Source organism: Lutjanus erythropterus, chromosome 15, assembly GCF_056507025.1.
Source record: "Lutjanus erythropterus isolate fLutEry1 chromosome 15, fLutEry1.hap2, whole genome shotgun sequence".
NCBI lineage: Eukaryota > Metazoa > Chordata > Actinopteri > Lutjaniformes > Lutjanidae > Lutjanus > Lutjanus erythropterus.
Window position 1 is genome coordinate 35,133,602 of NC_139331.1, and position 27,356 is coordinate 35,160,957.

General features: G+C 40.5%; 2 protein-coding genes across 2 annotated transcripts; one reads left to right on the forward strand and one right to left on the reverse strand.

The window, feature by feature from the left end:
- Positions 1-1,210: 1,210 nt before the first annotated feature.
- bub1 (BUB1 mitotic checkpoint serine/threonine kinase) lies at positions 1,211-16,690 on the reverse strand. Its single transcript, XM_084737110.1, has 23 exons — positions 16,506-16,690; positions 16,304-16,363; positions 14,835-14,976; positions 14,523-14,719; positions 13,742-13,782; positions 13,507-13,624; positions 12,578-12,762; positions 12,315-12,445; positions 11,733-11,815; positions 10,865-10,968; positions 10,659-10,778; positions 10,314-10,424; positions 10,105-10,189; positions 6,961-7,039; positions 5,942-6,113; positions 5,649-5,715; positions 3,766-4,616; positions 3,316-3,416; positions 2,539-2,700; positions 2,302-2,459; positions 1,998-2,175; positions 1,625-1,731; positions 1,211-1,529 (listed from the first exon to the last, which is right to left on the reverse strand). The coding sequence occupies exons 1-23, from the start codon at positions 16,526-16,528 to the stop codon at positions 1,331-1,333; spliced, it is 3,474 nt and encodes a 1,157-aa protein (XP_084593236.1). The 5' UTR covers positions 16,529-16,690; the 3' UTR covers positions 1,211-1,330.
- An 854-nt stretch (positions 16,691-17,544) lies between these two features.
- On the forward strand, positions 17,545-26,233 carry LOC146314834 (heterogeneous nuclear ribonucleoprotein Q-like). Its single transcript, XM_084736961.1, has 10 exons — positions 17,545-17,700; positions 18,714-18,873; positions 21,145-21,263; positions 21,392-21,613; positions 22,662-22,838; positions 23,147-23,282; positions 23,449-23,654; positions 23,806-23,955; positions 24,776-24,897; positions 25,032-26,233. Exons 1-10 carry the CDS (start codon positions 17,698-17,700, stop codon positions 25,639-25,641), a joined length of 1,905 nt encoding a protein of 634 aa, XP_084593087.1. The 5' UTR covers positions 17,545-17,697; the 3' UTR covers positions 25,642-26,233.
- Positions 26,234-27,356: the final 1,123 nt, after the last annotated feature.

Here is a 27,356-nt window from a genome sequence, read left to right on the forward strand (position 1 = left end):
AAGTATTAAAAGTTGCAACACTGACAGCTTTATTGCACAAGAAGGTAATTATGATTAATAATCTGTTAAAATGACCTGGAGCTCATTATACACCCGTATTATTTGTCGACATGAATGACTTTTAAAGACGAGCTAGTTCCCAACATGTTTGCTTGTTGTCCTAAACCCTGAGGGGGAATGTAAACACCTACAAGTTGAAAGAAAAATGCAGCGACGGGTCTGAACAGGTACAGAGACGTCTGAGGTGAACATGAACACACCCTGAGTCTGGATCACATTTTAGACCCACTCATCCCCCCTCACACTGCTCTCACAGTAAATACATACATAGTACACACAGGTAGGGGAGACATTCAAGTGTATTTGGATCCAATGCATGAATGTTTTTTTTCCAGTTTTCTCAACACATAATAGAATTACAAGATCCAGATCTGGTTGTGATCTTGTTTTCTGGAACAGACCTGAGGCGCTGTCACTGTCAATGTAAATTAAAATTATTGTTTCCTAAGGCTTGTTAAAAGCTATAATCAGAGTTCCTACACATATTCTATTCTTTTCCAAACTTCTCAGCAGACTTTTCAGACCTTATTTTGTCATCTAGTTTACTTTTTCCATTTGGAATCCTTTCAAACCAGACTTTATATTTGGGATTATCGAGCCAAGCCCTTGGAGAACTTGTTTTTGCTCAGTGTGGTTGTTGCCTCCTGCACAGAAAGCTGGACGATGATCCTCAGACATCTCTGCCCTGAGAGGAAGCACACTAACCGGTTCTACTTTCACCCGACTGTTTTTCCCAATCAAACCTTAATTAAAGTATCATTAAAAAATTATTCACTCAACATTTTAAGGCTTTCAACCCACTAAATTGTGACAAAGAGGAAAAAAGCCAAAATCATCTGTTTTCGTTTTATAGAGTTTCACTAGATAATCAATGTTAACATAAATATTAAATACTGTGAAATATTAGGAAATAAATTCTATTTTTTTCTTTTTGCGTGTTATAAAGGCTGCAAATGACTCACATTAAAAAAAGTCTATTAAAAATCAAATTGTAGCCAAATTTAACTCAGATCAAAAACTAGTCAGCTTAAAAAAAAAAAAAAGCTAATGAACAATTTTAGAACAATATGTCATATCACGACACTAATTCTAAAGAAAATGGTACCAGCCTTAATAAATTTGACCAGTGGGGCAAATGAAAACGTCTCAATCACAAATCAACACAAAGTTTTATTCTTTTAAGTAGTAACTACATTTTTTACACGTAAAAATTCAGTTCAAGTTCAAGTTACCAAACCTTTACAATTTAAAGATTAAGCTAACGAGGAGATCATCTGCGCGCAGCCTTGCGGTTCTCCAGCAGCAGAACCACCATGCGGCTCTTCAGCGTGGCCAGTTTGCTGCTGTAGTTCTGCTGTAGGACCGACGTCAGTCTGCCGCGGAGGCTCCGGAGGCTCGGCAGGGAGTCGCAGTCCGGCACGTTCAGCAGGGTGTGGAAGAACTCCTGCCACATGTCGCTGTGAGGGTTTCTGAGGAACACAGAGAGAACAGTCAGAAACAGTCTGTGACATCACATCACACATCACAGTCTGGACTGGAAAGATTAAACCTCTGGATGAATTACCTTCTGAATACACCGTTTGTCTTCCACACGCCGCCTTCATTCGAGACCTGCATGTACGTCCCAAACAACATGCAGTAGACTGTCCCCGCTATTCCAAACAGGTCCGTCTAAAAACACACAGGGGCAAAATACAGGACACAAGATAGTGAGATCTCTTCTATCTGAAAGAGTCTTAATTGGTGTTTTAATTGATGTCTGATTTTGCTGATTAAATTTTAGGTTTGCTGCCTGAAAATTACCTTGTACGCCCTTCAATAACCACGAGAACTAATGAAATATTACTTTTTCTGTACTTTAACTCGCTTTGAGAAACACATATGATAAATAAAATTATATGACAGTATCATTAGATGAATAGTCAGTTTGTCCTCACCTGATAATTCCACGGTCTCCCACTGAGCATCTCAGTGCACTGGAAGCCTGACGTCAAGCACCTGCTGGTGAAAGCAGTGCCTTCTTGGAAGAGCTCCATGTCGATGCTCTGTCCGAGATCGACAAGGACGAGGCCGTGGTCCAAGTTCTCTGGCTCAAAACACTTGTTCTCCAAGAACCTGCAACAGTAAAACAGTAATAATACTGTGCTGTACAGCTCTTCTGTGAGAACCAAACTGGTTTAAAATGGGGATTTTGCAGCTATTTTACAGCACATAGGTATAAATGTGGTTATTAGTTGTTACCTGTCACCCAGCAGGAAGTTGTCAGGCTTGATGTCGGCGTGGATGATGTGGATGTCGTGCAGCTGCTCCACCATGTTGAGGATGCAGATGGTCAGGTAGATGACGAGAGGCTGAGGCATCACCTTCTCACTCAGGCTTTTATACATGTTCACTGCGTTCTGAAAGAGGAGGCGCCACAGTGTCACAACATGAAGGAGATATTTTTATTCACTTCACGTCACTGCGTCTCAAACCTACCAGCAGGGTGCCGTAGTTGTGCAGCTCTCCGAGCAGCACGCTGCCGTTGTGGAAGATGTGAGCGGAGAGGATGTTGTTGTAAAGGTGACGGATGTTGGGCCGCAGCCGAGCGTCCAGCTGAGTGTTGATGTAAAACTCCCAGGGATTGGCTGGTTTCTGAACCTGCAGTGACCAGATGACAGACACAATGATTAGGACTCAGACGTTCACTGTCTGAACACGATTCAATAAAAAGAGAGTAAAAGTAGTATTCAATAAGAATAATGGATTTTCATCCCTTCAGCTGCAGATACATTTTAACACGTATCTTTGTTTTCAGAGAAAACTAAACTGCTTTCATTATAAAACTGCAGTATTTATATACAGCTGACTGTGGTGAAGAAATCTACCTTCCACCTATCTGGGTGATGCTCAAAGCACCAAAAAAATAAATAAATAAATCCATCGTCGACTGGCAATATATTTGCACCTGTCACTCTGCAGGACTGTGGATTATCTTGAATAACCAGGTCATGATTTTTGAAAAAAGACACTGGTTTTAAATTTTCCCAATGTATTTTTTTGGTGATCGGAGCGACACCGCACTTGTACCATTTAGTCCCATGAAGAGAGGACAGACATCTCTACAGCTGATATCTCCAAAACTCTGCAACTCACACCCCAAAAAATCTACATAAATAGCACTTCAGACCAGGGGAAAATATGTATTTTTGACGTTGGTGTCAGCTGTTCCTTTAACCTTGTGTGTGACTGAAACACGCTCAGCTGCATCTGTACCTTTAACACCGTCCTCTCTGAGGTCAGGGGGTCTGTGGCCTGGTAGACTGTCGCAAAAGCTCCTTCTCCGAGGACGCAGTCGACTCGCAGGGACGCTTTTCCTGTTGAAGGAAACAAACCAGCAAAAACAAAATTAGGAAATTGTATGAAACATTTTGCCTGGAAAAGGGACATTTTCCTGATATATAAAACCAATAACAACAACTTCTGTGATTCCAAACTGTCCTTTCAAAACACCAAAGTCACACAGTAACACAAACAAACTATCAGATCAAGGCAGCGGTAGACCAGAAACTCCTGTGTTCTGTGAGGTAAAATTACTGATTTTGCCAAAGGAGTTTGGTTGATTTGTCTGACAGAAAGGCAAAGTGGTGAAAACTCTTTTTAAACTGTTTCTTCAAGAGAATAATTGAGTAAAATTAAAATAATAATCATAGCTCTGCTGCTCACCCATGCTGATGGTCATTTTGGGGCTGATGTTGGGGAGGCTGCACTGCCAGCTGATGCAGCGGGGGTGAGAGGTGAGAGGCGGGGTGAGTTTTGAGAGCAGGTCAGAGATCAGTTCATCGTCCCAGGGATTGGACACCAGATGTCTCGTGGTTGATCTCGCTGGCGTTGTTGTGTACATGGACACGTTGGCGTTGGGCCTCTCCCCTCTGTCTGGACTCATCATGGGTTCGTCGTCCACCAGGCTCAAGTGCTGCAGCTGCATCGGGCTCATGGGCACGTCGGCGCAGAGCCGCGGCTGCCCTGGACTCATGGGAACGTCCGAGCTCTTGTTGGGGACGCTGTCCGCTTTCTCTGGGCTCAGGAAGGCGTCCAGGTCAGGCTCGCCTATGACCTCAGGGCTCCTGATGTCCAGCCAGTCTGGTTTAAGGGCACACTCTGGACTCATGGGGACATCGTAGACATGTGTCTGGGCTCGTTGTTGATTGGCGGATTTATCCAAATCCTCCATTATTGTAAAGCGTTCACTTCTGCGTCTGACTGGACTATTGGGCTGCTGTGGGACCAGAGACGCCTGTTTGGGAGGCTGCTCGGGGCTCGTGTACACCTGCCAGGCGGGCGCTGTGGTCCTGGGGACGGTGCAGAAGTCTGTGGGACAGAGGGTCTGGTCTCTGAAGGAGAGCACAGCAGGAGGGGGAGGCTGCACCATGGTGACAGAGGAAGTGGTCATGCAGAGCGGAGCTGTGGCGAGGCCTTCACCCACGATGGTGCCGTGTCTCGCCGAGGAAGGAGCGAGCTGACTGACGGCTGTTTCAGAGAGCTTCTCCTCAGACGGACTCTGCTCCATGATGGGACTGACAGAGGAGACAGAGACATTTTTACATCATTATATATGTATGTAGAGCCGCAACCAGTCTATTAATCTGTCGATTATTTTCTCAGTTAATAGTTCAACGGTCTTGTTTTACTCACAACACAAAGATATTCAGTTTACTGTCAGTGAGGAGTAAAGAAATTAAAAAAAAATTCACATTTAAATCAGAGAAGTTTGACCTTTTTTAAGAGATTAATTATCAAAAAAGTTGGCAGTTAATGTAATAATTGATTAATCATTGCAGCACTATATGTATGCATTGGTGCTACGTGAATTATTTTGAGGCCTTATTAAATATTGTAAAGGGTTCTTTATTTAAAATTTATAATTGATATTGACTTTTTTCAAAACAGTCATTTCTAAAGGCTAGATTCATCCAGAAATGTTGAAACCTGTTGAATTTGTGTTTTTTGTTTTTTTTTGCTGCTATCACATTTTGGTTGGATATATTTATAGGTGATTTACTGTATGATATAAATTTGATTATTGTTATTTAACATATGAACACACTGATGAATTGTTTGCCTTGTTGCAGCTCTTATGTAGGGTTCAGTTTACGCTGCTCTATTATGTAAATGTATCTCTATAGACTCATTTTCAAACGTAAACTGCAAATGTAATATTTGTTTTAGAAATTGTAATAATTATAGATTTTGAGAATGTGGTTTAACCTTTAAGTATTTACCTATTCAATCTAAGCATTTTGGGATAAATTTACAACTTTTGCAAGTTTTTTGCACACGGATAATGTGATTTGTTGCAGACTTATTGATTAACTAGTGCTGAAACATCACAAATAAATGTTATATTACAAGTTAGAAAGTGTGCAGGAGTCCTTTTGCAACTTTTTGTCCCACTCGCCCCTCTGCTATGCACCTGTCTCATCAAATAGATGTTTGTATGTTCTTTTGCTTTCAGGGTTGCTACATTCAGGCACTTTTCAAGAATTTTCCAGCATCTCGCAGCTACAGCAAATTATACTGAAGGAAAACAAAAAAAACAGGTTGGTTACCTGAGTTTTTTCAGTGGACGTCTGATAAAAGCTTCATCATCAGCATCAGCACCATCACAGTTGTTCTCTGAAGAAGAGAAAAAATTGTTTTGAATCAATCATGTTGCAAACTGTTGAGTTGGACAGCTGAAAATGTTCTGTATGTAAACAGTGAAAGAGGACAGCTACAGATGAACACTGTGCTCGACTGTTGTGTTGTGTTGTACTGAACTGTGTGTGTGTGTGTGTGTGTGTGTGTGTGTGTGTGTGTGTGTGTGTGTGTATGTGTGTGTTTCCAGGTGCCGGTCCTGTACCTTGGTCCTGGTAGAAGTTGGAAGGTGTTTTGCACGTGAACGGCGTGGAGACAAACTGAGCCAGCATGGCGAAGTCAGTGGTGCTGTTTGGACAAGCAGCCAGCGAGTTCAGGGAGTTGTAACGAGCTCCCCACATGGTGCTCTCATCAGGGATCAGATCCGGAGGAGTGTCCTGATCAGCAAACACACACACACAGTTAGAGCAACACACCAGAAATGTTCAAATCATAGATATAGAACCTTTAAAAACAATTATTTTCATAATCGATTAATCTGTGGATTATTTTCTTGATTAATCGATTCATTGTTCCTTCCCCATAAAATGCCAAAAAATGGTGAGAAATACTGATTAATATTCACATGTAAGAGAATGGAATGAAAGAATTTTGATCTTTTTCTTACATCAAAATAGTTGGCAATTAATTTAATAATCAACTAATAACCAATTAATTATTACAGCTCTAATAATTGCTTTCATCTAAAATTATATTCTTACTAGTAACAATTTTAAGCCAGCATATCAATAATTTAATTTTGACTTGACAGAACTGAATTTTAGATATTTACAATTCCATTTATGATACCTGTAAAATAATGTAAAGTAACTGTAAACAGCTGCAGATATCTGAAATGAACAGGTGAGAATCCAGGTGTTGATATAATTAAACAGAAACAGAAGAGTCAAAATCACAGTATGGATGTCAAAAATGAGTCAGATAATCTGTAGTTTTGTCTGAATAGAAGTCAATAGTAAAAGTTGACTAGTTATAATTAAGTTACAGTTAACTACAACAAACAAGCAAGAAATTACCTGTTGATAAAGAATCAACAGTTTGACGAATAATAAATGAATTGTAGATTAATTAGAATTACTTCTAGTCAAAATAACGTGATGGAGCCGTTGGCTTGGAGTTCTAATACGTCAAAAAGCAACTACTGATATCTCAAATTATTTTTTTTACGTTTCAAAGGGCTCATGTTGGTGAGTGTTGGCTTTGTGTTTCTTTCTTCATACTCACATTAGGTTTGTTGGACACCTGGATCTCTGCAAGAGCTCTGACTGGTTTCGACTTTTCAGCCGTAGAGGGAGCAGCGACACTGAACAAAAGAACATAAATCACATAAATGTTCATTCTAACTGATTATTTCATCACAGAATCACAAAAACTTATAACACAGTGAGCAATGACATCAATTAAAATTAAAGCTGCAAGCAGCTGTGACCGGGCCCGAGCACCGCCGCGCCACTCGGGGGGGCCGGCCACCGCCGCCCGTCGGCCGGCCGGACCCGCCCCGGGCGGAGAGGCCACGCGTCGCTGCGACCGTCCGACGTCGCCCCGAAGCCACGGTCCACCCCGAAAACCAAACGGCTCTCGACACCCACTCGCCCCCGTGCCGATGCGAGGACGGGTGAAGACCTCAAGTGCGCACAAATAACCCACAAACTGTCTCCGTACCGCTCCTGTGGTGTGATTTAAGTGTCTGTAAGAGGCGACAGTAAAATGTAACCCAAAAAGACACCATTTACACCGTGTTTTCATCCTCATTGTCAACTGTAGCCTCTGAGACTGGAAATGCATGCATACAGCTGAAGCACGTACACAAGCTCTATTCCAAGCACAGGAATGAGTAGATATTGAGTGCAATTTCAATTTTGGGTGAACTACTTTTTAAAGGAATTTACTGTCATTTCATGCCCCCAGTATTACGTAGATGTGTTCAGGGCATGCCTATTATCCCACATGTAAAGTTTGATGCAGATTGGCTCATTTACAATAAAGTTATAGCAATTTCCTGTTTCATGGCGAAACGCCAAAATTCGCCGCCACTCTACAGCCACAGCATTTAACACTGACCAAATCTTTTAATAAGTTTTAATCACACACTTGTGTAGTTGCTCCATGCCAGTTTTGAAGACAGTTGAATCATTTTTGTAGGAGGAATTAGTTAAAACAGGACATGTGAAAAACGCCAAAATTGAGCACGAAATTCAAAACTGCCGACTTCCTGTTGACTTTAGCCTATGGGTCCAAGAGACTTTTTTGTTCGTCTCTGTGTGCTACATATGTGTACCAATTTTTATAAACATCGGTGAAACTCACTATTTGGGGCGCCGCACTTCAAAGGGCGTGGTCAAGCCATTTGGCCACGCCCATGGACAAAACTCATATCACATGTTAATACAGGAACTCTTAATGAACATGTATAGTTCCAGCCAGTTTTGACCAAGTACAGGGAGGCTAAAGCCACTTCCTGTGTTTTGGCGAAACGCGTTAATGGGCGTGGCCACGCCATTTGGCCACAGACATCGATGAAACTCATACCATTTGTTCAGAACGGGACTGTTAATAAACATGTCAAGTTTCAGGCAGATATGACCATGTACAGTCCAGTTATAGCAACTTCCTGTGTGTTGGCGAAACATGGACCTTCGCCACGCCGCCAGGGCCACGCCGTTTCATGAGACGCCCTGATCTTCATGATATAGCATCATCATGGTCTTAAGGCTTTTCAGACCAGATTGCAGAGTGATATGGTCAACGGGCTGGGATCAGGACCTCAAACTGTAAAACATGTCATTTCCTGTCGCCAACAGGGGGCGCTATGAGAATTGTGGAATATTTTCATATAGATGTGTTCAGGGCCAGACTATTATCAGACATGTGAAGTGTGGTGCAAATTGAACCATTTACACAGAAGTTATAGCAAAAAATTAAAAAATTGAATTCATGGCGAAACGCCAACATTCGCCGCCCCACTATGGCCACGCCCTTCAACTTGAGGAATATCTTTCAGTAACTTTTGTTGAGAGTGTAGTGCAGAAGGTAGCCAGCGAATTTGAGGCTGTTCTGATCCTTCCTCTAGGAGGAGTTTGTTAAAATGCGCGACAAGTGAAACGCCAAACCTAACAGGAAATTCAAAATGGCGGACTTCCTGTGGGGTTTGGCCTATGGGTCCAAGAGACTTTTTTGTGCGTCTGGGTGTGATACACGTGTGTACCAAGTTTCGTGCACGTCGGTCAAACGTGGCGGGGGGGCTGCTGTTTAAAGGGCGTGGTCAAGCCGTTTGGCCACGCCCATCAACGAAATTAATAACATACGTTCAGACCCGGACCTGTCATGCACACATGAAATTTCATGCTGATACAAACTTGCACACAAAAGTTATTGATGAATATGTCGTTTTTTCGGGCCGCCGTCCTTCGCCGCTCTCTAGCGTCGACACCCTTCGCCGGACCGCCACGCCCTTCAAAATGTAGCATTACCCACTTGTTAAGGTCATCTTCACCAAATTTGAGCTAAAAATAATGAATGCATTTGGAGCAACATGTCAAAACCCGGAAAAAGTCATTTTCTGCCACCACCAGGGGGCGCTATGACAATTATGGAATATTTTCATATATTTGTATTCAGGCCCATACACTGATCATACACATGAAGTTTGGTGCAGATCTGACCATGTACCCCAAAATTATAGCCATTTCCTGTTTCATGGCGAGACATCAAAATTCGCCGCCACCTGGAGCGCAGGCCCTTTATCAAAAACGTAAACCTTCAATAACTTTTGATCACAATGTTGTCTAGATGGTACACAGCGATTTTGAAGTCGATACGACGAATCGTGTGGGACGAGTTCGTTCAAATACGACACGTGCGAAACGCCAAAATCGGCCGCGCCGTCCAAAATGGCCGACTTCCTGTAGGGTTTAGCCCATGGCTCCAAGAGGATTTTTTGTGCGTCCCGATGTGTTCTATCTGCGTTCCAAGTTTCGTGCACGTCGGACAAACATGCCGTCGGGGCTCGTCTATAGATGGCGCTATTGAGCCAATTCGACGCGCCCATTTTCGAGACCCTTAAAATACGTAATTTTTCGCCGGGACTGACGCGCCCGCCAAATTTGGCGGCCCTACCTATATGGCAAGTCCCCCAAAAATGCGATTAAGTATTGTGAACGAGAATAATAATAATAATAATAATAATAATAATAATAATAATAATAATTCTTGCGATTCCAATAGGGTCCTCGCACCGGTTCGGTGCTCGGGCCCTAAATATATGAATGCCTCTTTAGGATAGCGAGGCTCCTCTAGAGGACACCCGACAGAATTAGACAATCAAACATGTCGCTGCCAGCTCTCTGGTGACCCGACATACATATTTACCTGCCGCCATTTTCTTTGTCATTGTCATCCTGAAAGATGGTGAACGGGGTCGTGGTCGGGGGCTTGGTGAAAGAAGAGACACCTCCTTCAAAAAAAAAAAAAAAGAGTTAACTAACAGGAAGCTGAGAGAAAACCTCAATAGAGATGGGGTTAATGGGAGTTAATTTTCGACACTAATTAATGTACGCGTCTGTTGACAGCATGTTTACCATTTCTCGGACAGGCGGGCTCAGCCGCCCTCTCTGCAGCGTGGAGCGCTGATGTGTTGCTGAACGGGTCGTCCAGGCGAGTCGGGGCCTGGAACATGTCCATGATCACATCTGGATGATACAAAACCAGATGAAGTGTTAGTCACTGTGACACAAAATTTTAAGCACAACAGAAATTGGTGAAACTGCAAAACAAACTGGGTGTTTGAAGCACTGCAGACTGTAGATGAACACATCAAAAGTGAGCAGGAGGAAAGTTTGTGCTTTAACTACCAGACAAAAACTGTACAGAATAAAGAAACGTCCCCGACATGTGACCGACAGCGAGGAGGTCGTTGTGCTCACCCAGTGCTTCCCGTGTGTTGACAGTAGGAGACGGCAGCACCCTGGATGGTGTTGCCTGAACAAAGCCCAGTGAGTTGTTAGGGGTGATGTGAGACAGGTTACCTGTGCCCCCCTGTGACACTGACACACATAAACAGACGGTTTGAAAACAGTCAGAGGGAGTTATGATCAGAGGACTGACACATGAACAGCTGATTGCAACTTACTGTTGAGTTTCTCTTCCGGCTCTGGTGGGTAACAGACGTCCCTGAAGGAGAAAAAAAAGTCAGTTGAGAAAGTGATTAAGAAGAATACAGTAAAGTTTTCTGTTCTGTATTTTTAAGTAATGCTCTAATCGGTTTTCTAATCACCATTTCTGACCATATTTATGTCAGTATTATCCAGTTGTCCATATTGTACTGTCTTTTCTGCATGGCTTTATTTAATACTTCTGATTGGTCAATTACAGCATTCTGAGGTCTATTATTTCTGTACAGCAGACCGTTCTGATCATACACTCTGGAGGAACAATAAAAACATTGTTAAACCACTAAAATCATTTAAAAAATAATATGTTGTGTCACATCATTGCTTTTCTGTTATATAACCACATAACTAGCAGGATAATAAACAGTGAGCCGTCTCTATTGCAAAATAAAGCCATTAAATCATTTTAAAATTAATATTTTGTGTCATATAAATCCTGTGAATCCTGTTGGGATTTATTTCCCAATAATGACCTGCTCACTGCACATTATCCCTCATATATTTAATTATTTTAACCTGAGTCAAGCCAACGATAACAAACATATCACATCCATACAGGGTTAGTAGAAAACAGCTGTTCAAAAAAGATGATGATGTGTATGTTTTGGTGTCGTATCAGTACCAGCTGATATATAAATTCATGTATCAGAACTGGAAAAAATGGTCTTGGAACCCCTCTGCTTTAAAAACCTGTTTTAAAATAAAACAGTATGATCTAAATCCTCACAAGCCTGAGAAGCAGCAACACGTCTCAGGATCCAAACACAGCTGTTGTATTAAACAAGAGAAACTCCTGAAATAATCTGAGCAGAATTAGAAGCTACTCACTGATGTGTGGTGTTGTGCTGCAGGGGTGGAAAGTTCGCCGGGGGAGGAAAATTCTCCAAGCTGCTAGGCTGAACCGGATCATCCTGAAAGAGAATGACATATGAATGCAGCATTAAATGCATGATGCCATTCAGAAAAAGAATCCAAGCAGAGAACAGGAATAGACGCATCCACCCAAAAATGGTGCAGCAACGGTCATTCAGAAAGTTATAAGAATGTTATAATATAGAATAATATAACAGTAGCTTCACAAATGTAGTTATACCAACCCAAACTCAATACGTAAACAGCTATCACAAGTTTATCTACAGCCCAGAAATCCACCCAAATCTGGACTAACAGCATCAAAGTCACACAACAGCACAAACAAACAAACAGATCAGGGCAGCAGCAGACCAACAACCCCTGGTTCGCTGTGAGGTAAAATTAAGTTTTCTTGGAGGAGTTTTGTGAACCAAGAGCAAATTTATTAACTCCTGAAGGCAGAAGTTGTGTTTGTTGTGTTGTGTCTGAAAGTAATGACAGCGTAGTGTGGAATTCACTGCACTGTGGTTTTATAAACGTGTGAATTTGCAGTCTCACCCTCTGTGATGACGGCTGGCTCGTTAAACCTCCACAGGCCCCCAGATCCTGGTTTATCCTCTCCAAAAGGCATTTAAAGTTCAGGAGGTCGTCTTCATGTTCCCTCAGCATCTTCTCGGCTTCAAACATAACTAAAACACATGTTCACAACTTAAGATTATTTTTCTCACTTGATAAAAAACACGAGGTGGGCTTTTCTAACAGTGATTAGCAGACTGTGGTTCTTTTTCCTTTGCAGGTGGATTCATAAACCATCATCTTACTGGTTTCTTTGGGCTCCTTCTGCGGATTCTCGCGAAGCTTTCTGAAGTATTTTTCTGCTCGGACCTCCTCGAAGCACAATTCAGATCCTTCACACACCAGTTCATCCTTCATGTAGGCCGACACGGTCTGAACGCTGGAGCTCTGACTGGAGGAAATCGTCCCCGAAGTCTCAGAACGAGACAGTCTGTGGAGGAGAAAAGAGATCACTTCTAGGTCTAGTTAGGCAAACTCACTCATTGCCATCATTTGTTTGTCCATCAGTCTAAACATAATTTCTTTGTTACCAAGTGCACCATCTACTGATGACTGCTGGTTAGGACACCTCTCTAGATTGGACGGAGCAGAGACACTGATAATTACTAAAGTTTATGTATGGTATTCAGCTTTATTACTTGGCTTTGTTGAATGCTTGATTTTGATTTACGGTCTGGTATTTCTTCTACAGACTGTATTAATCTCTACACATATGCTGGAGAACAAGTCTCTCATTTCCACTTTAAATATTATAGCACTATAGGTTGTGCTACAATAAAACTAATCACTAAAAAACAAATATGTCTGATCTCAGTGTATGAGAGCAGATTACTGAGCTTGTTGTCAACGTACGTGTCTTTATGTCCCTGTTCACACCTGGTATTAACATGCATACTGGGTAATCTAATCACAAGTTGACAGCGTTAAGTACTGGTGTGAACACACCCAATAAACACTGAGATCTGATCGCTCAGACCACAGACAAAGGTGGACTCGGCCGCGTACGACTGCATTGTTTCAGCAGTGTTTACACAAAGTGTCCTGGTCAACATTAAATTACATGTTTGGGTTCTCTGACCTGTCAGGATAAGCAGCAGATGTTTGTGAACGCTGATTTCACCACTGAACTACTCAAATCCCACAAAATTAATCAGAAACGACAAAAGTAACTTACGTATAGACGATTTTACGTGCAGGTGGTTGACAGTCCACAGAGTTTTGGGCTGCAGGCTCTCTGTGTGGCGACATCTGATTGGTTAAATTGGAGCTCTGCAAAGGGTTTCGACCTCCTGCTTCACAAAAAAATACAAATCAAACAGTTAGTGATTGACACAATATAAACAGAGCACCTTTAAGAAACAAAGATATATTTTATTAAATAAACAAACAAGCAATAAACTCATTCTTACCTGATACTGATGTCTGGCTTCTGGTTCTTGTTTGAAACTGCCTGCAGATCAGATTTTTACAAGATTTTTTGTTTACTTGAGTAATAAAACACCAGATTATGTTGAAAAATCAGGCATTTTTCAAGGAATATATTCAAATTCAAGCACTTTCCCCCCGACCTTGGAAACATAGCAGTTAAAATTAAGCATCTTCCAAACTTTGCAGCCTGACAGAAAGCTACATTAACTGTTTTAAGTTTTGCATGTATGAGCACTTGTGAGCAACAAAGACAGAGAGAGAGAGAGAGAGAGAAAAAAAAAACACTTTACCCAGGTAAAAAAAAACAATCTGATATAGTTTTCCTTTGACAGGATGCAAATAAACAAAAGCAACTAACAGCCCGTAAAATTAGAACAGACTATTTTGTAGAAACACTTAGTGCGTTGGAGTTCTGCAAGAGTGAAACAAAATATGGGTCAGCTTGAGCATCTGGAGAAAAACAGCCTGTCTAATGTCTGTGCACTCCTAAATATATTATGATCACCAATCCTGGGCCATTAAATTGACTCTCCAGAAAGCCTTTTTAATATTTAATCAGTAGCTGTAATATCAAATGTAGATATCAACAACTGCTTTTTGCCAAGTTAGAATTCAAAGCCAACTTATCCATAAAGTAATGTAGTTATCAAAATGTAATTTCTACTTGTCAAGTCAAGTTGAAATGTCATTTCCACCATGATTAAATCTTACAAAGGCTTCCCAAAAGAACCCTCAAGTATATTTAGATTTCTCTGTTCTTACTTGTATTCATTGAGAACAGTGTCGGCTGGCTGGGCTTGGTTCTCCATTGCTTTCTGGTACGTGGCCTCAGCCTGGTCGTTCATTCCCCTCTGTTCAAACTGCTGAGCCCAGGCCACGTAGAGGGCAGCTGTCCTGGTGCCGACGCCTTTACTGTGAACGTAACTGTACAGCGAGATGGGGTCGGAGTAATAACTCGCCTGTAAGACAGTTAGAATGAAGACATGCTCGTGTGACATTTCAGCAGTGAGACGAACAAATCAACTCTGGTCATGTGTCTGCTGCGTAATAATGTAATATTTTAGTCAGACTTACACATTTGATGCAGTAGTTTACATATCTGATGTCATTTGCGTAATGTTCAACATTCAAAAATTCCTGTACAAGACTGTCAAACACCAGTGACATCCCGCTGCCACTGTCTGCAGGTAACGTTCGCTCCAGATAATCCACAAATCTGGGAAAATATATCAGAATCAGAAGCATACATCTCAGCTGTCAGTCATGCATGTGTTATTCAAATGTAATAACTTTGTACAAAACAGTGTGAACAGTATTACAGAGTAAGTACTAAAGATGCATGATGTGGATTTTTTTCAGCTGATACAGACAACTGATAACTGGCTTATTATAATTTCTAGCTTTTGCATTTTAAAAAGGAGTTCATATAAGTTGTAGTTTACACGCACTAAAGATGATTTAATATTCCAATGCTCTGACTGAACCAAATCTAACTGACATCACTATTAAACAAAAATAAAGATATTCAAATGTTCAATTAGAGTTAAGTTAATCCAAAAACTTCACAAACATACTTTGGCTTTCACAGAACACCTAAAAATACAAATATGACACATAATCTCTCAGTTCAGAATTTTTACAGCCTATATTTATCAGGTGTAATTTCATTATGAGTCATAATTAACAATATAAATTTCCCATTATTAGTCCTGATATTTATCATGCATCCTTAGTACCATCAAAGAAAGGAAAATAACTGGAAAGAAAACACACTCCAAGGCAGAGCTGCATGATATGAATGTGAAGAAGACTGACAACAATTGAAATTTCAAAGAATATTATGATCTAATAGTTTCACTATGTTACGCAGCTCTATTTGGATGGCCAATGAATTATTAATAAAGCAAAACAAAGAAAGAGCATCATTATATAACCATAACACTCGGGACTAAAGTATCAGGTGGTTGAAACTGTCATGATCTCTACAGGTGATGGATGAACTGTGTATCTTGAAACAGGGAATATAAGAAGTAGAGAAAGGGATTAAGTGGGATGGGAGATCAGCTGTGTTTAAGGAAAAGTTAAGGATACATACTATACCTACTTACTTATTACACTGATATATAGTAGGGCTGCACAATTACATATATATAATTTATACAATACATGTTAAATATGATCAAAATTGCAATATGGCCAAGTGAAATAACCAAATCAAAGAAGCTGCATTTTTTGATAAAGGAAAAATGTGTGACAAAACAGCATTACAATGAAGTACTGAGATGAGATGAGAGATGAGATGTGAACACGTAGTATTCCGCTCTACTTCTATTATTCTGTATTTTCAAAATGTATGACTGCTACAACAACAGTTGGAGAAATCTACACGAGCTGTTAACATGTACGTATGTATTATACGTTTTGACTTAATTTTTTGATAAAGTTAGAGAACGAGCAGTCAGTGTGCCGTCTTTTTAGCCTTTTCTGCATTCATTAAAAACACTAAGTTAGCTAATGCTAACTTATACCAGTCAGTTACTCACTTCTCCCATGAATCCAGTGGGTCGTCTCCGGAGTATGAGCTCATGCTGTTTTTAAAACACCTAGAAGGATGAGTAAAGTCCAAATTAAGTGAAGGCAGTCTCATGTCTAATAGTTATCTCGTTTATAAATGAGTTGTAATCAGCTGGAGGTAACAGTAACCGCTAGCATGAAGCTAGCATCGGGTAACTAATACTGACTTACTGTAAATAAGTGGCAATATCCATTTCGCAATGAGTTGAAAGACCTCCTTTGAAATCACAAACAATAACCAGTCTCGTGTACTGTATATCCTTTTGATTATTTGGTTGGCTTTACGTTAAACTTTCCTGGATACCGAAAGACATTAACGTTTGAGTTTGTGTCTGTCCTCAGAGAAGTTCCTACTACATTTGAAATTTCGCGCTCAGCCAATAGTAACGAAGATGTTCCACTGCGTGCCCAAATGCCACGCCCCTATGATGCGACAAGCTTCCGGGTAGAAAAAAACAACAACAACAACACAAAATAAAAAGAGATTTAAAGGGTAACGACTCCAAATGATAATATTTTACTTAGTATAAGTTGACATAGTTTGATTTTTATTTTACTTCTAAGTTACACAAACGTCAATGGCCCAGGTGTCATACAGAAATCCGTAATTAATTTATAATTTGAAAACGGGAAAAAACGTAAAACTATTATTTGGAATATAAACCATAAAATCAATATTCCAATTCATTGACAGGTTTAATTGGAATAATAAGTAAAATATTTATTTTTTTAAATTGAAACCAAATTTGCTTATTTGGTTTCTATCTGTATTTGCCTATTCCGGTTTGAGTTTTCAAAATAAAACTCGCTACTGATAGAGAGAACAAAATCTGTACGGAAATATTTAATTTACACACCTAATGCATGTCACAAAGCAGTAGTACATAATCATGTGCTTATTGTGTGCTGAAAATTAATGTTAATATCGGTATACACAAGAATTTGCAGTAGAAAAGAGTGTCGTTTCCAGTGAAGACAAGAGACAGTCTGAGTAAAGAAAAACATGTACAAATACAGCAGCAAGAGGATAGAAACCGTGGTAGTAATATGAAACATTAGTTTTGTTACTGTGACAAAATGTATGTTAATCGATGCCAGTGTGATAAAAGAAAAAATAAGTCATTGAGACAGTGTCACTTTACTTTGAATTTGACCGGATGTAAGAAAACTGAGCAGCCCGTGAGGAGCCGTTTAAGAAACCCCTTACATGCAGTGGAGAAGCAGAGCTCGCGACGTTACGTGGCCGCCATTTTGTTTCACCGGGAGTAAAAGAGCCAACCTTAAAAGCACCGGCGTGAATATTTTCCTTTATTTGAACCTTCAACACGGCGGATCAGCATCGTGCACCCGACTCTAAATTCGCATGGTATGTACACACCCAACAGACCGATATACTGCGGTAACACGTTGTGTTTTGTTGTTGAGTCAATGTTCTGTGCACACCACTGTTGGATGCGTTGCACGACCGGTCTGTGTTAGCTACAGAGCAGCTAGCCGGCATTTTGAAAAATAGGCCCGTGTTGATTGGCGACCGGTCAAACAGACGTGGTATGCATGGAAAACATGCACTTAATTTTAGAGTAAAGCAAATACTCTATATGATTTAGTTATGGGCTTCAGTTCAGCGTTATATGAGTTCAATTTGTATCTCCACGCGTGCGGTGAAGACTGCGGCCTGTGATGTACTCGAGCCGCCGACGTTAGCTAACAGAGGCGTGGTGGAGGTTTCCAATGAGCTGCATTTAGCTGGAGATAATTAATGTAATAACGTTATGCGATGTAGCGGTATGCTAGTCTTAATTGTATTCACTGTTTTCACTGAGTATCAAATGGTGAAGTTGGACAAAAGCGCGGTCCTAATGTTGTTTCAGTTTAAGAGCTTGTGCGCCTGCGCCGACCGTGCATGCAGCCTGTTGCAGTCGCTCCTGCTCATCTTCTTAGTTTTTCCTAACTTTGTTTTATTCCTTTACCAAACTGATTCTGTTATGATCTCTCGAGGCTGCACCCTCTCCAAATGCGCTGGCTGTGTGTCTTCTGGTACTGAATATGAGTTTAGTTAACATTAGTAGTGTCTGCATTTAGTAGTACATTCTACGTGTTTTATCACACTTTTGTATATTTGTTTTTTCCCCTTTAATTGTTCAATGCGATAGATACTTTTTCTCTTCTTGAATTGTACCATCTGTAATGTGAACTTTTCCTCCCGGAGATCAATGAAGTATTTCTGATAACCGTGCTAGTAGTGATCAGAGGGGCCACTCAAATAACGCTAACTGTGTTTAGTGTTGAACGATGGCGCCAAACCGCACACCTAATTTGTTGTTCCAGCGTATCTCGTGACCACAGTGGTGTAACTCTTAAATAATCTCTTCTTCACAGATGTCTGGAGACATGGCCACAGATCATGTAAATGGGAACGGTACGGAGGAACCAATGGACACTACTGCAGCGGTGACCCATTCAGAACATTTTCCAGCTCTACTGGAAGCTGGTTTACCTCAGAAAGTTGCCGAGAAGTTAGATGAACTTTACGTAGCAGGTAAGCACAAGTACTCCCATCCTGTCTTGTGTATACCTGTTTTGAGGAACATGTTCATATAAAAGGGGCCTCACTACATTGTTGAAACACATCTTTTCAGAGAATGTGAATAATTGAGGATTGTCAAGTTTTATATATCATTTCCACATGGATCTTTGTATTGTGTAGGGCAACTGGCATGGAATTTGAATTTAGAGCAAGGGATTTCAAAGTCTCTGACAAAGCTTGAAAAAGGGTACCTCACCCCCCAATTTACTTGTTTAGTCCTGCAATTCCGTCTCTGACTCTGGGAAAGACAGCAAAAGTCACAAATTACGATATGTCAGATCTATGTCTTTAATCAAATGACATACATTTAGCCAGTTCTTTGTGATCTGTCTTTGATAACAAATGTAGGGCTGAAACTAATTATTTTAATTGTCAATAGATCTGTTAATTATTTTCTCAATCAGTTAGGTTTTTGGTTTATAACATGTCAGAAAATGCAGAAAATGTCAGTGTTTCCCAAAACCCAAGATCCTTCCTTTTGTCTACATCCCATGTATTTAATCATGGAGGAGTAAAGAAGCCAAAAAATACTCACATTCAAGCTGGAATCAGAATTTTGACTTATGTTTTAAATTACTCCCAGGCGATAAATTATTTATTGAAGTATCTGGCGATTAATTTAACAGCTGAGAAAGAATCAATTAACTGTTGCAACTCTAAACTAATGTAATTTATTTTCCCCCATTTACTGGTCCTCCTTCAAAACTGCTTGAAGCCCCCCAGGAGGCCCACCTCCCACTCCCTGTGCTTTAGAGAATAAGTGCAGCAATATTCTGTGTTATTGCCAGCAAATCCCATGAGAAGACCAGAACAATCTACTAATTAATCCCACTTACATTTATGTCTTGTATGTGTGTCTAAAGTCTAAAACATAACTCGGTGAGCCACATCGTTGCACTGGGCGACATGTTCCTTCATTACCACAAACACGCCCTTAGAGTCAGTCCCACATACGGTGTCCTGCCATCACAAATACTTGTTAGAGTAATGGTTCCCATCCTACTGATTAAGAGGAAATATAGACAGACGTCAGAAAACAAGTCATAATTGTAGGTCAAATTAAGCAGTGGTTACCTAGGAAATGAACCACCATTTGCCTGGCAACTTCTCTGTGGGACCTAGTTAAAGGTAGTTAAACTAATCATTTGGGCATCACAGTGACAGAGGAGCTAGGTAATTTGCATCTGAAAAAAATTTCTCTTCCTCATCTTTCCTGCATCGCCACAAGTTGAGTAATAAGTTGGAGCATTCAAACCACTTTAGATTAAAGTGTTTCCCATTTTATTGTTCCCAAAAGTACTGTCTTTGTTGCACATTGATTCGTTGCTCCAGGTGTCAGTCGGAGTACTGTCATGCTGTTAGGTATAGAAATTGGTTTGAATGGGTAAATGGATGGGTGTAGCCATGAAGAGTTTAAGGAAGGCAGATTGAAGCCAGCTGATACTGTAGCAGGCGCACACACAGACACAATAGAGCAGCTGTCTGTCTGCAGCAGCAGGTGAATTGTACTCTTTGACATCTAATTGACTCATGGTTGCAGCTCTGAATTACATCCTTGTGGCTCTCAACTTTTCTGATAATTGATAATCACTTTGAGTCATTTTTAAGAAAATGTCCAAATTCTCTGATGTTGGTATCTCAAATTTTATTTTCTGGGTTTCTTGGTTCTTTTTGCTGGCAAATTGAATATCTTTGGATTGTGGACAGAATTGGGCATTTGAAGTTGTCACTCTGGGAAATGATGGTCAACATTTTCACCATTTTATGGAGCAAAAATTAGTTGAAATCAAGAAAATGATCGACAGATTAATTGATAAGTGTTTGCAGCCCTAATTCCATCCAAAACATGGATAGACTGATTGTGAATTGAAACAATCTGGGATCTAGTTTTAATGTAATCTGTTTGAGTAACACTGTCCTCTGTTTTTGACTTTATAATTGTACCAGTTGTTTGTCTTCAGATTGGTTGAATTGAAACTTGGCAATGCATGGGACTGTAAAACATAAGCATGCATAAAAATGAAACCTAAGAGCATATAATCAGGGTTTTCATTCTTGTTGGCTCCTTCTGGTACAGAGCAATCATTATTAATCCTCTGTTGTGCAACTGCTTCATAGCTGCATGAGTCATACGTCTTCTGTTTCTCAGTGCTAACCTGCTCAGATGATGCCCGTCTGTTTCCTTTTTAACACCATCGTTGCAATATGTTTTTGTTTTTTCAGGCCTAGTAGCACATAGTGACCTAGACGAAAGGGCTATTGAAGCTTTGAAAGAATTCAACGAGGAGGGAGCCCTGCAAGTGCTGGTCCAGTTCAAAGAGAGTGATCTGTCACACGTGCAAGTAAGTTTGATCACCTGAAGGACAAAGGGGTGTTTAAGATGTTTTAGGAAAACATATGTTGCATAATAATACGTTAAAATGGTACTTTTATTTGTGCTGTGTGGTTAAACACTTTTTCTTTCTTCCAGAACAAAAGTGCCTTTCTGTGTGGGGTGATGAAGACGTACCGGCAGAGGGAGAAACAAGGGACTAAAGTTTCAGATTCCACTAAAGGACCAGATGAGGCCAAAATTAAAGAACTCCTGGACAGAACCAACTACACACTTGATGTAACAACAGGCCAGCGAAAATACGGCGGGCCCCCACCTGAGTCGGTGTACTCAGGTGCCCAACCCAATGTTGGAACAGAGGTAAACTTTGTTTTATTGTCTTCAGAGTGAACCGCTGTCAGTCAGTCACGGATACTGAACATGTCTTTTCTTTAACTGAAAAACTGAAAAATATTAACTATTTTATTTGGTCTAATTGTTCACTAAGCTCTTAAAAGTGCTGGAATATTTTTGCACTACTAGCTTTGATGGTGCTTTCCAGGATTTCTGCATATTAATCAATATTGGCACATGGCCTACTTGCATGTTATCAACAAATATTTTGCGTAACACTTGGCTTTGTAAAAAAATGTTTACAATGGCTTTGTGAACTGCATCGATTAGTGCAGAGGTAATTGTCCCCCTGTGGCATGATGTGCCCTCTATTCAAACTGTTTTTAGATCATTATTATTGTAGAAAGGTTGTTTTTGTTTTGACAAATGAACTCATTACGGCTCTATTGAGCAGTTCAGAGCTTCATTAATTAATTAATTAATGCTAGCATTCAAATGCCAAATCAATAATTGAATACTATTTGAATTATTCCAGTGGTGGCTGTGTAAGATTCTTTAAGACTTGTATGATCCAAACATTCCAAATAAATCCAGAGCATTTTTAAGTCCAAAAGTCAAAAAAGATGTAATCCTTTTCAAAATTCACATTTTTATCTCATGTTTTGTTTTGTGTTAAGCCTTTCAAAAACATTTTACTGTGGTCTAAAAAAAAACTCTGCTCATTACACATAGAGAATCTTGTCTGTATTAACAGGGTGGTTTATTAGAAATTTAATGGCACCATAAATTTCATTTATGTTGATGAAATTGACAAACTGTTCATTTAAGAAAGTTGCTATAATGAAGAAGAGACAAACTCGTTTAATTTAATCACTATTCAAAAATTGGATTTTCCTTTAAGGACTTGTTAGAGACCTTTGCATTTTCATCATAGTTTTAAGGGTGAAATTTCACTAGAATCACATCCTTACAAACACTGACTGACTCAGATTTTTCCCAGCTTAATAGGAAGATGGGGATCTAAGTCTGTAATTAGGTAGTGTATCTTTAAACGCTGTCTTTGATTTTCTTCTAGATATTTGTTGGGAAGATTCCCCGTGACTTGTTTGAAGATGAGCTGGTTCCTCTCTTTGAGAAGGCTGGGCCTATCTGGGACCTCAGGCTAATGATGGACCCCCTGAGTGGCCTGAATAGGGGCTACGCCTTCGTCACGTTCTGCACTAAAGAAGCGGCCCAGGAGGCGGTGAAGCTGGTAAGTTTGTTAGCAGAACCGTTATCTCTTCTGGGAAACTTGAGTTGGAACAAGCATAGAGTCAGGACAATCGTTTTTGTTCAGCAGCCAACTAACTTGTGCAATAATTCCCTGCATGCTCCTCAAACAACCTCAGTTTGGAACTAAATTCTCAACCAGAGTAAAAATTGAATTTAAAGCAGAAAAAAATCCCTCCCTCGTTCTTAAGGCAGTTTTTTTTTCTTTTAGCAGAAAGATGGAGTCACTTAAACTTTATCCATTTGTCAACTGTCATCATGATATATGATTTACATTTGTTCCTTTGACAGTGTAATAATCATGAGATTCGCCCTGGCAAGCACATCGGGGTGTGTATATCTGTCGCCAACAACAGATTATTCGTTGGCTCCATTCCCAAGAGTAAAACAAAGGAACAGATTGTTGAAGAGTTTGGAAAAGTCACAGGTAAATATGTCTAATTTAGTCTTGTTTCCAGATTATTATTTATGTAATTGTACCCTTTAATGCTTTTCTTCTGCAGTATTTAAATTTAGTTAACTGGTCATTCTGATTTAAAGCACTTAAACATGATGACTTGATCTCAAAAAATCTAATTTCTGTCTCCTTCCAGAGGGTCTCAGTGATGTCATACTGTACCATCAACCCGACGACAAAAAGAAGAACCGAGGCTTCTGCTTCCTGGAGTACGAAGACCACAAAACGGCTGCTCAGGCTCGACGCCGGCTAATGAGCGGCAAGGTGAAGGTTTGGGGCAACGTGGTGACAGTGGAGTGGGCTGACCCCATCGAAGATCCCGACCCAGAGGTCATGGCCAAGGTGAGCCTCAACAACTGCACTAGAAAAAATGAAAGAAGTAGTGACAGTTGCATAGTCTTGAAATATGACCTGGCAAACGATGTTAATGCCATCAAACTAATCATATGTAATAGAGATAACATCTGTATCTTTTCCTTTGTCCATGTCGCAGGTGAAGGTTTTATTTGTGAGAAACCTTGCCAACGGTGTCACAGAGGAGATCTTGGAGAAGTCCTTTAGTCAGTTTGGAAAACTGGAGCGAGTCAAGAAGCTCAAAGACTATGCTTTCATTCACTTTGAAGAGCGGGATGGTGCAGTGAAGGTATTGATTTTTTTCCCCTATAGTTCTGTATTGCAGTTTTCTCACACTATTGATAAGACTTGGATGGTGTGACTTTGATTTCAGTCCATTTTTATTAAAGATTTATCACACTGTAGTTTCTTGTCTTGAATCTAAATGAGGGTTATTCTGATATGTACGAATGTTATTCATTGTCAGAAATGCGTTCTTGCCAATACCTGATCCAATCATTTAGTATTGCAGCCAAGTCAATGTACCAATCCAATATTATGTCATTAATTACTCCTGAAACAGGACTCAGGGTGGCTAAAGGTCCCTGAAAAGTCTTAAAATGTCATTCATATTTACCAGTAAAAGACCTTAAAAGATATTCTGGTCTTAAATTCTGGAAGACGTCTTAAATATATTTTTGAATATGGTAGTGGTGATATAAAATGGTCAAAAATTCACTGCAAGTGCATGAATTTTAATTTAAAGGCCTCCGTTACCCTGTTAGTCTTTTAGGTTTTTGTTAATAAATGCATTTTGACATGTTTTTTTTACTTAAACTAGCAGGTTAATGTCATTTTCCTTAGAATTTTAACTAACAATGTTTTTACTCATGTTTCATGTTTAGTATTATTGCAAAATGGTAGCATTAAAAAGTCTTAGATTTAACCAGCTGATAACATGCAAACACGCTGTAGCAGCGTCCCATGTGCAAATTTTTTATCTGATCATCCTAACAGGGTTAGTAATATACAGCTGTTTTTTAACACACTGGTATTGTAACAGTACTTGGTATCGAACCAAAATAAATTTGCAGAAATGTTGATGGATGTGTCCGACTTGTTTTCCTCAGGCATTGGAAGAAATGAATGGGAAGGAGCTGGAGGGAGAGCCGATTGAGATTGTTTTTGCCAAACCACCAGATCAGAAGAGGAAGGAGCGCAAAGCCCAGAGACAAGCAGCCAAAACACAAATGTAAGAAACGTCTCAGCAGCTCCTCTAAATGCACTGCATATTCTAATCTCATCCTCAGATATTGTGCTTATCATTTTTTCTGTTCTAATTCCTCGCCTTTTGTTTTTTTGTTTTTTTTTTTAAACCCTCCTTAGGTATGATGACTATTACTACTACCCTCCCCCTCCCCACATGCCTCCTCCTGTCAGAGGTCGGGGCAGAGGCGGCAACCGGGGTGGCTATGCTTACCCCCCAGACTACTACGGTTACGAGGACTACTATGACTACTACAGCTATGACTATCACAACTACCGCGGAGGCTATGACGACCCGTACTACGGGTACGACGACTTCCAGGCCCCAGGACGAGGGCGGGGTGGCAACAGGGGTGCCCGTGGTGGAGCCTCTCCAGCCAGAGGACGTGGCGGCGCCGGGGCACCCAGGGGCAGGGCCAACTTCTCCCAGCGTGGCGGACCCGGACCAGGCCGCGGCGGGCGGGGCGCAAGAGGAGGCGTGCAGCCGAGAGGGCGAGGAGGGGTACGTGGTGCTCGGGGTGGCCGCGGTGGAAATGTAGGAGGAAAGCGCAAAGCTGATGGGTACAACCAGCCAGATTCCAAGCGTCGCCAGACCAATAATCAGAACTGGGGCTCTCAACCCATTGCTCAGCAACCGCTCCAAGGTGGTGATCATTCTGGTAACTATTCCGGTTACAAATCCGACAACCAGGAATTTTATCAGGATTCTTTTGGGCAACAGTGGAAGTAAACCAGTAGGGCTTTGATAACAAAATACGTGTTTATTGTTTTTGTTTTTGTCTTTTTATTTAGAGACTTGATCTGATTGGCCCTCAATCCCATACGGTTGCCTGCGTTTTTTTCCTCAAAATTGGTGACATCTGGCAAGATATCTTTTTGTACATATTTTAATAATCCGCTTGGACTCAAACAGTAGTCACACTCCCACCTGTTTCTGGCGAACTGGTTTCTTTTTTTTCCTTTTGTTTTTTTTTTTAAGATGGTCGTAAAAAGATTTTCCATAACAAAGTTTGAAAAAAAAATTTTTAGATGCAAATATGTGCTCGAGCTGTCTATTTGGCTATAGCTTTATGTATGTTTTTAGAAATTCTGGTTTCCATGTTTTAAGTAGCTTAACAGCAACAAAGCATATGTCTCCTCAACATGTATTTAAAACAAATGAAAATACAATTTGTATTGTCACAAAGTAATGCGTGTCTTGTTATTGAAAAGAAAAAAAAGGACCATCGTAGTCCTATTTTTTGGCTTTACATTTTGGCTTGTATTCTTTGCTGTTTGTCTGCTTTAATAAACATACACGCACACGTGTACAAAACTTCAAATTGTGTTGCAAATTCATGTTTCGGCAAATTCTCTCTTCAAATTGCCTTCAAATTTAAAGGCTCCTTGTGGAAGAAAATGGATTAAAGGTTTGCCAATGTTGGCCACATGCTACAGTGTCACCTTGCATGCCATCAAATTCCAAATCACCTACTTCTATAGTCGGCATCTCTCAAGTGCTCTGTATGTGTAGTGACATACCTCATCCTTATGAGTTCCTCTCATGTCCAAAAACATAAATGTCTCACAAATTGGTGTCCTAAATTCACTGTCAATGCAGCATTAAGACTAAGCCCCACCCCCCTTTAAGTCTGTCATACAAGTCCCTTCTGTTACCAGTGGGGGAATAAAAGCACAATTTGATTTCTTAATTTCAAAGTGAAGCTTTTCCTTGTCCCAGAAGGATCTACCTAGCTGTTGAAGGCCTGGATACTAATCTTGCATGTTTATCTGGAGATTTGATACTGTGCTATTGTGGGAGATAACTGCAACGCATGTCTTCTTTGCTTGTAGTGTCTTTTTTTTTTTTGTTCAGTTTGCTTTATAGATATAATGGCTGCTCTTAACCCCTCCCTCCCTGTCTCTGCCTGTCTGAGCGTGTCCACGTTTCACCTGCCGCACCTCAAACTATTTAATGATCCAAACCAGGCCGAATCTCTTGCTTGTCGTCTTCCTCTAAGGCATTGACATGTGCATGTTAAAACCGAGGGCGTGCGAGTCTGTGAGAATGCTTTTGTCTTCTAATGTGTGCAGATTCATGTGTTACACACTCTCCCTCTACTGTTAGACTGAGTGCACAAGAGTGTGTGTGAGCGTGAGGGACACAGAACAGTAGATGTGTGTGTAGATGTAACATGATCCTGTTTTCCATTCTCTAATTGCTTCCTTTTGTTACCTGACTAGCAGGGAAAAGGGGTCGAGGCCGGTCCTGATGTGTCGCTATGAAGACTGACCAGTGTATGGCGTTACACACTGCAGGCTGCCAGTGGATGGAATGGTAAGGTCGACTGACTCAGTGGTCCAATGGCATTCCAGCCTTTTTAAAGGAGCAGATCTCCTGAAAACTGCCACGTTTGAAGATAATCAGAAGAGCAAAACTTGAGTTTGCTTTTTAACAAAAACATT